The 10000-nt window shown below is 51.8% G+C and overlaps 2 protein-coding genes across 2 annotated transcripts in view; one reads left to right on the top strand and one right to left on the bottom strand.

Moving 5' to 3' along the window:
• Positions 1-10000, bottom strand: part of lrp1ab (low density lipoprotein receptor-related protein 1Ab) — a 115147-nt gene that overhangs the window by 25966 nt on the left and 79181 nt on the right. The window contains 5 exon segments of the mRNA XM_062541235.1: positions 1131-1256; positions 1699-1888; positions 2540-2744; positions 3083-3272; positions 9338-9724. Of these exon segments, the coding sequence (XP_062397219.1) occupies positions 1131-1256; positions 1699-1888; positions 2540-2744; positions 3083-3272; positions 9338-9724 (1098 nt within the window).
• Positions 5523-8101, top strand: LOC134087629 (delta-type opioid receptor-like). Its single transcript, XM_062541242.1, has one exon. It carries the CDS (start codon positions 6530-6532, stop codon positions 7619-7621), a length of 1092 nt encoding a protein of 363 aa, XP_062397226.1. The 5' UTR covers positions 5523-6529; the 3' UTR covers positions 7622-8101.

The following is a 10000-nucleotide window of genomic DNA, read 5'->3' as shown; positions in this document are numbered from 1 at the left end:
CAACCCTTGAGTAGGCCAATAAACACAACAAACAGAAATCTTTATAGACAATAAATTAACAAGCTACTTTGGAAGCACATCCTAGGCAACTAATACTGCTCTGATCTTCACATTCATTTTCAGGGTGTATTGTATTACCATGTGAGGGACATATGAACGCAACAGCCATTGAAAAGACAGATCACCAGGACTATACACCACAGTGTGATCTGGGTGAGACCACCCCACCCTAATGTTCAAAAAACAACATCACCAATTACAATCACCAAAAGACAGGGGTTCCCATGCTAGCAAGCCTTTTATCTGTGCCAACTCTGCTGCCGTTGGTATGCATGGCTTTTGCTGTGGTTACACTGCTAGTTTTGGACAAAACTCCAATCAAGACTCGCTGCATATCGGTTACATAAGCTCATCCATCTGTCCACACTGTGACAGCACTATCTAAGCATTGATTGGTCAATAAAGACCAATATGGTGGCAAGTCATGCTGTGAAGTTATATGCAGGTCTCTTTTACAGAGGAAACCCTATAATATATAAAATAACACTGTAGTAACTATGTTGATCGTGTCGGTATGAATATATGTTGTGGAAAGTGATTCCTGCTGTGTAAAAACATTATACTAACATCTTGAAAACGTTGTAAATGTATTCAAAGAGATTAAGAAAGCCACCGCTATACTTCTCATTATGGTTAGATTGATTTGTTTAGATCCAGTGAAGTTGCTGCCATGACAACGCTTCGTCATGACTGGGGGTACTCTATTATCTTCACTACTAGGCTTTATGCAGTGTGACATAATCAAACACACACTCTCAATATTTAGATAGCATTACATGTTTGGTGAGCTAACAGGGATGTACTCAAACGCACAGCATCCAAAACCACAAGACTCTGTCCCCCAACCTCTCAAACAACATGGATAAATATTTGACAAGAGCCTAACGAGGCTAATTACTCTGTTGCCATAGCGCCAGCTGCAAATCTGTGTTTGCTTGTAATTCACACTCGTAATGGCCTCTTTTTTTCTTTCCTCTGCTTCTTTCTCTCCCCCTCTCTTTCTCTCTTTTTCACAACCCTTTCTTCCTCCCCCCCCCCCCCCTCCCTCACGTGTCCCCCCCCTCTCTTACCGACGCAGGACTGGTCAGGCAGGAGCTTGCGGTCTCCTCTGCAGCTGCAGTTGACCCGGCCATCTGCGGTGAGGAGACACAGGTCCTGGCAGCCGCCATTGTTGTTGTGGCACGGGGAGAACTCACCTTCAAAGAGCAAGAGGGGAGAGGGGAGTTAGTGAAGTTAGATACCTGCTGAGATATGTCCAAAGTGAAAGGTCAAGCAAGCGGCGAGTGCCTCGTAAAATGCAGAATATGCAAAACTCGAGTGAATAAATCACACACTAACATAATATCTTTGGGGCGTTTATAAATTGCACACAATGCTGCATAGAAACAGAAATGCAAATCCCATGTAAATGTAAATGTCAATGTAAATCTAAGCAAACATACATTTTCAAGGTTACTTTGAGTGTGTGTGTGTGTGTGTGTGTGTGTGTACAGTATGTGTGTGTGTGTGTGTGTGTGTACAGTATGTGTGTGTGTGTGTGTGTGTGTGTGTACAGTATGTGAGTGTGTGTGTGTGTGTACGTGTACAGTATGTGTGTGTGCGTGTGCGTGTGTGTGTGTGTGTGTGTGTGTGTCTTACAGCTGTTGGTGTCGTTGGCCACGGCGATGATGCCCATGGGCTGCTGGGGGATGTCTGCGCGCAGCACCTTCAGGTCACGGCCGTCCGTATCGGCCCTCAGCACCGCCCGCCGCACCCAGTCCGTCCAGAAGATGTAGTCGGCGTACACCGCCAGCCCGAACGGGTGCACCGGCTCGTTCTTCAGCACCACCTACACACACACACACACACAGATATTGATCAGATCCACGTATACCTTTGTATATGTACGTAGACTTCCATGGTCTACATACTTGAACCCATAGCTACGGATAAATCTGTGAAATGATTCTCATTCCTCAACACACACACACAAACACACACACACACACACACACACACACACACACACACACACACACACCTTTGTATATGTATGCAGACTTTCATAGTCTACATACTTGAACCCACAGCTACGAATAAATCTGTAAAATGATTCTCATTCCTCAACACACACACACACACACACACACACACACACACACACACACACACACACACACACACACACACACACACACACCTTTGTATATGTATGCAGACTTTCATAGTCTACATACTTGAACCCACAGCTACGAATAAATCTGTAAAATGATTCTCATTCCTCAACACACACACACACACACACACACACACACACACACACACACACACACACACACACACACACACACACACACACACACACACACACCTTTGTATATGTATGCAGACTTTCATAGTGTACATACTTGAACCCACAGCTACGAATGAATCTGTAAAATGATTCTCCTTCCTCAACACACACACACCTACACACACACACTTTCTAAACGGGACTCACAATGCGATGGCTGCCGTCATATTCGCAGCGCTCGATCTTGTCCAGCGTGGCGTCGCTGAAGTAGAGCTTCTCGGCGCGGTGGTCGATGGCCAGGCCGTTGGGGGTGCGGATGTCCGTGCCGATGATGATCAGCACGTTGGCGCCGCCCAGCGAGGAGCGCATGATGCTGGGCGACTGCTCGTTCCAGTTGGTCCAGAACATCAGACTGGGGGAGAGAGGAAAGGGTTAAAGACCATCACCGAAGTGGAGTACGGTCTCATAGTCTTACAATGGGGGAACGTACACACCCAACTGAACTAGTTAACTAGATAGATAGATAGATAGATAGATAGACTTTATTGGAAATAATAAATAAATTGGAAGGTCCCAGCAGCTTAAGACACTACATACACTACAATGTAAACAAGAATGCACTACTAAACACACAAACCAAAGCTCTATGGATTACATGATGTTATGCGTAGTAATACAACAACAAAGTCTGAGAAATCAGGATTATCTTAAAGACGACAAACAGAAGGGCCGGTTGCGACGGACACTTACTTCTGACACTCGTCCAGCACAAACGCTCGCGGGTGGTCGTCGCTGGACATGGTGACCACGATGTCGCGCTCGAAGGCCCCCGGGCGGCTCTGGTCCACGGTGTGGCGCGTGATGGTGGAGGTGGTGTAGCTGGTCCAGTACAGCGTGTCCCACGCGCGGTGATACGCCAGGCCCTCCACCGAACCCACGTCTGCACGAGAGGGGACAGAGAACCGTTAACAACTGAAGGACGCGCGATTAGCCGAGTCGGTCAGCTCCACATTCACTCATCACACAACACAAGACTGACCACAACTCACACCTGTCCTGTAAGACCGTAAGAAATAAATAGATAGATAGATAGATAGATAGATAAATAGATACTTTATTGATCCCCCAAGGGGAAATTCAATAAAATAGATTCAGGAAATAGGAAATACATTCAAATAGAGCGCTGATTGGCCAAGCAGCATCACAGTATGTCCTTTGGCACTGATGGACACATGAGGACAAGGCCATGGCATCCTTCAGGCCCAGCGCTGCGGAGTAGAGGGCATCTCGAGAGGGGGGGGGGGGTGCAGCGCTGCAGCTCAGTCTCTCTAAGTAGCCTCCGACAGCGGCGGGCACCCCACAGCTACAGTACGTCTGCCCAGTGCCCACCCAGCCCCCGGGGCGCCTCCGCTCCGCATATGCGGCTCATTTCTCTGCCCAGGCCGGGTGCCAGCGCCCTGGCATCTCTCCAGCAGACCACCCGCCACCCGCTACCCCACTACCCCCAGCCCCACCGGGCCCCGGGCTCTTGGAAGAGTGTGAGGCCCGTCTGACGCTCCGATGGCTCTCGGTGCTGGACCGCGGCCACCTCGCCGCCCGCTCCAGACGGATCAGTGGCAGAGGGGGAGCGCCGCTGGCCCACACGCTCACTGCCTGTCCCAATCAAACTGTGAAGGAGGACAGGGCTCTGTGTGTGTGTGTGTGTGTGTGTTTGAGAGTCTTTTTGTGTGTGTGGGGGTGTGTGTTTGAGAGTGTGTGGGGGTGTGTGTGTGTGCGCGTGTGTGTGTGTGTGTGTATGGAAGACTTATGTACACTTTTATGTGGTGCCTTCTTTCCGCTGTGTTTGTGTATGTGGCTGGAGGTCTTGGCACGAGATTAAAGCCACAATGTTTTGTGTATGTGCTCGCATGCTGACCATCATGACACATCTCAAAGTGTGTGTGTGTGTGTGTGACCATGTAAAGGGCTAGTGTTTGCATACATTCAAGTGTGTGTGTGTGCGCATGTGTGTGTGTTTGTGTGCGCGCGCGTGTGTGTGTGTGTGTGTGTGTGTGTGTGTGTGTGAATGCATGTGTGTGTGTGTTGGCTCTGCCTGCTGTTTCTGGAGTGTGTTTAAAGACTCAGTATCATCCTGTCATTTCATGGCCCACTGCCTTAGCACACAAGCGCTGCTCCCCGTGGATGTTTTGGATTCAGGGCCACTTGTTATTCCAGGAAGAGCGCGCTTCTGGAAGTGCTTCAGTCGCCACGGGAACACAGGGTCAGGGTGACGGGGTCAACCTCCCAGCAAAAGCTTTTTATTTTGGTCCACGGGACCTGAAACAACTCCCACTGTGCTAAAAGCATCCGCCGCGTCGTTCCCCCTTCGCTCTTATCTCAGCCGGCCTTTGTTTGCCCACTACGATGGCGGACATTCGCCCGGGGGGGACCTCGCGCTGGAGTGGCGCAACACCTGGGATCCGCAGGGTAAACCGACGAGTCCATTTGGAAGCCCCCCCTGAGCCACTCACGTCACGGCATTTTATGGCCACTATCGGGACACTGTAACGAGCCTGAGTGTCCCCCAGCCCCTGACCGAAGTCAATAAAAAAAGACGCTGGACGGAGCGTTTGGCCTCGTGAATGATATCGTGCTCAGCTGAGCTGAAGAAGAGGAGCCGTCACGCAAGACAGCCCTGCTGGTCATGCCACGTCCAGTCAAGGGTAGGTACATGGGGACAGTGTGGGCTTGTCTGTGGTTCTGCCCACCATCGACCTTACTGAGTGACCACACAAAGGGAGCACACATGGGAGGAGGTTCACGTGGTACTGAGCAGCTACAGTATAATCAGTAGTCAGAAGGGTCAGAGGTCAACGCTGAACCCTCACTGGGCACAATGCACTCTTGATCAAATAGACAAAGAATCCAGCTCAATATGTATGAGGAAGTGCTGCAAACATGTTTGAAGAGTGTGTGCTTGTGTGTGTGTGTGTGTGTGTGAGAGTGTGTGTGTGTGAGAGAGAGTGTGTGTGTGTGAGAGAGAGCGTGTGTGAGTGTGTGTGCGTGTGAATATGAGCATAATGTGTGTGTGTATAGGCAATCAGAGCAATCCAGCTCCTCCTCATCCCGGGCTTCCTGGTTGTAAGCAAACAAAAGGTGGATGTGTGTGAGTGTGTGTGTGTGTCTGTGTGTCTGTGTTTCGTGAAGGACAGCACTCCTAACCTGGCAACCGAGAGGTAGGGAGGCTGGATTATCTACCCCGACTCACAGACACACAAAACACACTCCAAAAAACCACACACACACACACGCACGCACGCCACCAGCACGGGAATTCGTGAGGTACGCGGTGAGGACACACACATCTGGAGAGACTCTCGTGGGCGGACGACGGCAGAGTCGGGACGAGCACTCAGCATCAAGTAGAATTGACTGATTTTTTAATGCAGCCGAGCGGTGGGCGTCCGGGGGAAGGACCTTTCTACACCGTTGCCTGGTTCCCGCAAAAATCAATAACGGTGCAGCGCAGTGGGTTGTCTGGCTTTGATACTTCTATTTAATTTCTTTTTTTTATAGCACGTCAATGAAATTCACATGCAACGCGCTTGCCAAGGCACATGAAAGCACTTTCAAATTGGGGATAATTCAGAAAGAAACGACTCTGGATCAAATCTAATGTTCCTGGACTCGAGCTGCGCTGGACCCAGGAGGACCTGGAGAGAGTAAACATTACATGATGAAAGCGTAATACGTTCAACCTGCTATCTGCCGACAACCAACCAGAATAAGAAACCGATGGAAAGTGGTCGATGAAGGCGCACCTCAGGGAGTGTTATGTGTGTGTGTGTGCGTGTGCGGTAACTGCTCATAACTGGGAATACGGATCGTAAAAAAACCTTGCGGACGCAAACGGAGTGGACAAAGTGTCCAGACAGTGCCTGTGAACACGTGTCGAGCAGCAAACGGTGTTATGACCACGTCGACGCTCCAATTAGCGAGCTGGCGCCGCTTGAAGCGATAGCGTGAAAGAGCGAGGGAAATTATCACCGTAGTGCGCGAGCGGGAGAGGAACGTGTGAGTAGAGGAGGGGAGGGGGGTGTCACTCTGATGCTCCTCTGCAGCCCTCACGCTCCAACAGTGTCAGTCTAATTAGCCACGTTAGCGTTGTTAACGCCGTTAGCCACGTTAGCGTCGGACGGAGGGGAGGCCGGGGTCGGCATGAGCGAGGGGGGAGCCGTTAACGGGTCCGTCAACGGGTCCTTCGTCGGCGGGAACGTCAGCGTCCGCGGCCCGCGCCGGATGGACTGGGAAGCGCAGCAGATGCTGGTGCCCACGCTGGACGCGCTCATCCTGCTGACGGGCGTCACCGGTCACTCACTGGTCATCTTCGTCCTGGCGGGGAGGCGGAGGAGGCGGGCGGGGGGGCCGCCGCACGGCACCGACACGCTGCTGCTGGCGCTGAGCGCCTCCGACCTGCTGCTGCTCACCTGCCTGCCCTTCCACACCACCGCCATCGCCATGGGCACCTGGCCCTTCGGCAACTTCCTGTGCAAGGCCGTCAGCTTCCTGGGCGTGGCGTGCAACGCGTCCAGCGTCTTCACGCTGTCGGCGCTGGCCGTGTCGCGCTACCTGACGGTGGTGCACCCGGCGTGGGCCTTCGGCGGCCGCTGGCGCGCCGGCCGCTGGATGGCCGCCACCGCCGCGCTGCTGTGGGTGCCCGCGTGCGCCCTGGCCGCGCCGCAGTTCGCCATCCGCGCAACGGTGGGCAACGTGGTGGGGCCGGCGCACTGCTTCGCCTTCCTCTCCAACCAGAGCCAGCTGGTGTACAGCGTCGCCCTCTTCCTGGTGGGCTTCGCCGTGCCGCTCGCCGTCATCGTGCTGATGTACGCCAAGATCTACTGCTTCCTGCGCCGCACCAGTCGCCGCGGGCACGCGCCGCAGCTGGAGCGCTACCAGAGCCAGGTGACGCTGACGTCGGCGCTGCTCGTGCTGGTGTTCACCGTCTGCTGGCTGCCCTCCTACGTGCTGATGTTCCTGCTGGTGGGCGGCAGGCTGGCCGCCGGCTCGCTCCACTACCGCGGCTTCGCCATCTTCGCCCGGCTGCTGGCGTCCTCGTCCACCGTGGCCAACCCCGTGCTCTACGTCTTCATGTCGCACAAGTTCCGCCAGGAGCTGCTGGGCCTCAGCCGGCACCGCAGCCGCGGCGGCTGCTGCAAGGCATGCTGGGATTACTGCCCCCTGCCGGGCCGCGACGTCGTCCAGCCGTTCAACCCCGTGGAGCTGGAGACGCCGCCGCCGCCTCACGGGTAGAGGAAGCAAAACGTCCCAACACAAACGCTCGATGCCGCATCGACCGCTCGATGCGACGGACTGTGGATATCTCATTTCCTGTTAAGGGGAGGGACTGGAATGTGTGACTGGTTTTATCATCGCAGTAATGGCTGGATTACGCATTAACCGTCTGTCAATATAATGTATTATGTCAACTAGACATCTCCATGCAGAGCAATAAGCTCAGCTCCGGCAGGACTGTTATACGATCACTGAAGTTTTGTACTGGCAGGATTGTTATACGATCACTGAAGTTTTGTTTGTACTGGCAGGATTGTTATATGATCACTGAAGTTTTGCACTGGCAGGACTGTTATATGATCACTGAAGTTTTGCTTTGTAATCGGCCTGTATGTCTAATGTGACTTCTCTGAGGATTGAGTATTTCACGTCTGTTTTGTCTCCATTCTTGCGTTGGCTGGAAAATGTAACAAGCAAATTAAAGTTTGATTGTGTGTGACTGGAACAAAATGGCGACCGAGTCTGCTCTGGAGGGTTTTAACTGGATCAAGCATCATTTGTTCTCAATTTTGCCTGTAATTATGGAGAAGAGATTTGGGGCTGGAGAGCAGCTCTCGGCACCCTCTCCTACCTGTCAGTCTCCTCTCCTCCTCCACCCCTCCTCTCTCCTCTCCTCTCCTCCACCCCTCCTCTCTCTTCTCCTCTCCTCTCCTCCTCCACCCCTCCTCTCTCCTCTCCTCTCTTCCACCGAGCCCCACTCTAATTACACACCAGCCGTCTCGGGACCCTTTGTCCATTGGATACAAAATTGGGTCCCATTTGTTATTTGTTCTACTTCCATCAGCAGGATAGTGGGAGAGTGTGTGTGTATGTGTGTGTGTGTGTGTGCGTCTGTGTGTGTGTGTGTGTGTGTGCGTGTGTGTGTGTGTGTGTGTGCGTGCGTATTCTCTGGGGGTGCTCTGTTATGTTAGCCTTCCAAGTGAGGGAGCGAGGGTGAGATGAAATATGACATTCAGTAATTTGCGGAAGAGAAAGAAAGAGCGCTGCTCAGCACGGGGAGGCTGGGGACGGGTCAGTGCCGGAGAAGATTAAGGCTACTGACCAACGCACAAAGAGGATGAGGAAAGTTTTTTTCAAACGCAAGGCCTCTTTATCGAGATGATCCTTCAGAAAGTGAGGTACTTGAAGGTCAAAACACTTTCTCAGTGACTGAGCATTAAGAAAAATAAGAAGAAGCCACTGAATCTAATAACCGACGAAACACTTGGTGGGGCAGTGATATCACGAGCATTAGCTAAACATTAGCAGTTCAACAATGCGTGCCGACCCAGGATTTAAGAGCTGGTGAAATTGCATTGGGGAAGAGTTAAAAGAGAAAGAGTGGCCGTTCAGAGTGAAGCATTACTCTAATTTCTCCTGAGTGCGAGTCGTTTGTCAGAGTGGCAGAGTTTAACGCACAGACTCCAGAGGTCGACAAAAAAACGCAGATGAGCCCCACTCTCTCATGCACCCTTTACTTCCCTCTCTCACTGTCTGTTTGTGTCCTTTAATACAAACCACACAGAGTGATAGACAACCAAACGTGTACAGACACAAAGAGGGGCACCCACTCTTCACACACACAGAGGCCTATAGCCATCAAACACAAACACAAACACACACACAAACACACACACACGCACCTGCCAAACTTGTATACAAATGACACATTCAGAGACATCGAAAGGCACTCACTCTCCACAAGGGTCTTGCGGCCGGACCCGTCGTCATCGATCTGCTGGATGTTGCCAAAGTGGATGTCGCTGAAGAAGATGCGGTTGGTGCGCTTCTGGCCGCCGGGGCCAGGGCCCCCCCGGTAGTCGAAGGCCAGCGCGATGACGTTCTTCATGTGCTCGGGGTCCTCGAACGGTTTTATAGGCGCGTTTAAGTTCGTTTCGTCCGACAGGTGGATGCTCTTGAGGATGGTGCGCTCCGAGTAGAGCAGGTAGCCCTCGTAGTCGCGGCAGCTGCTGCCGTCCTCGGCCAGCATGCCATGGGCACAGGCGCACGTGCGCTGCTTGTTGCCACGGAAAAGACACAGCTGCTGACAGCCGCCATTGTTCTCTCGGCACACGTTGGTTCCTGGGGGGGGGGGGGGATACACCAAGAAGTGCACACAAATCAAAACCAACTTGGCACAAAAGATTCATTAAAATGAGCTTTTTAAAATGTACATTGTGTTACAAAGTTATGGAACTCATTTGATGTTAATTCTGATGTTTTTATCTCAGATGGTATTTCCTTGAGGTGTTTCGGTGAAGAGTTCATTCTATGTATCTCTATAACTAGAAAAATACGATAGAATAAATAAATAGAAGTCATACATTTCTAGCATTATAACCTGTACCATCATAATCA

The sequence above is a fragment of the Sardina pilchardus genome, chromosome 7 (genome assembly GCF_963854185.1).
Source record: "Sardina pilchardus chromosome 7, fSarPil1.1, whole genome shotgun sequence".
NCBI classification, from domain to species: Eukaryota; Metazoa; Chordata; class Actinopteri; order Clupeiformes; family Clupeidae; genus Sardina; species Sardina pilchardus.
Note: the sequence above shows the minus strand (reverse complement) of the source record. Positions and strands in the feature narration are given on the sequence as shown.

What these genes read in the sequence shown, in the direction of transcription:
- LOC134087629 (XM_062541242.1), top strand. Translation starts at nt 6,530, where the DNA reads ATGAGCGAGGGGGGAGCCGTTAACGGGTCCGTCAACGGGTCCTTCGTC.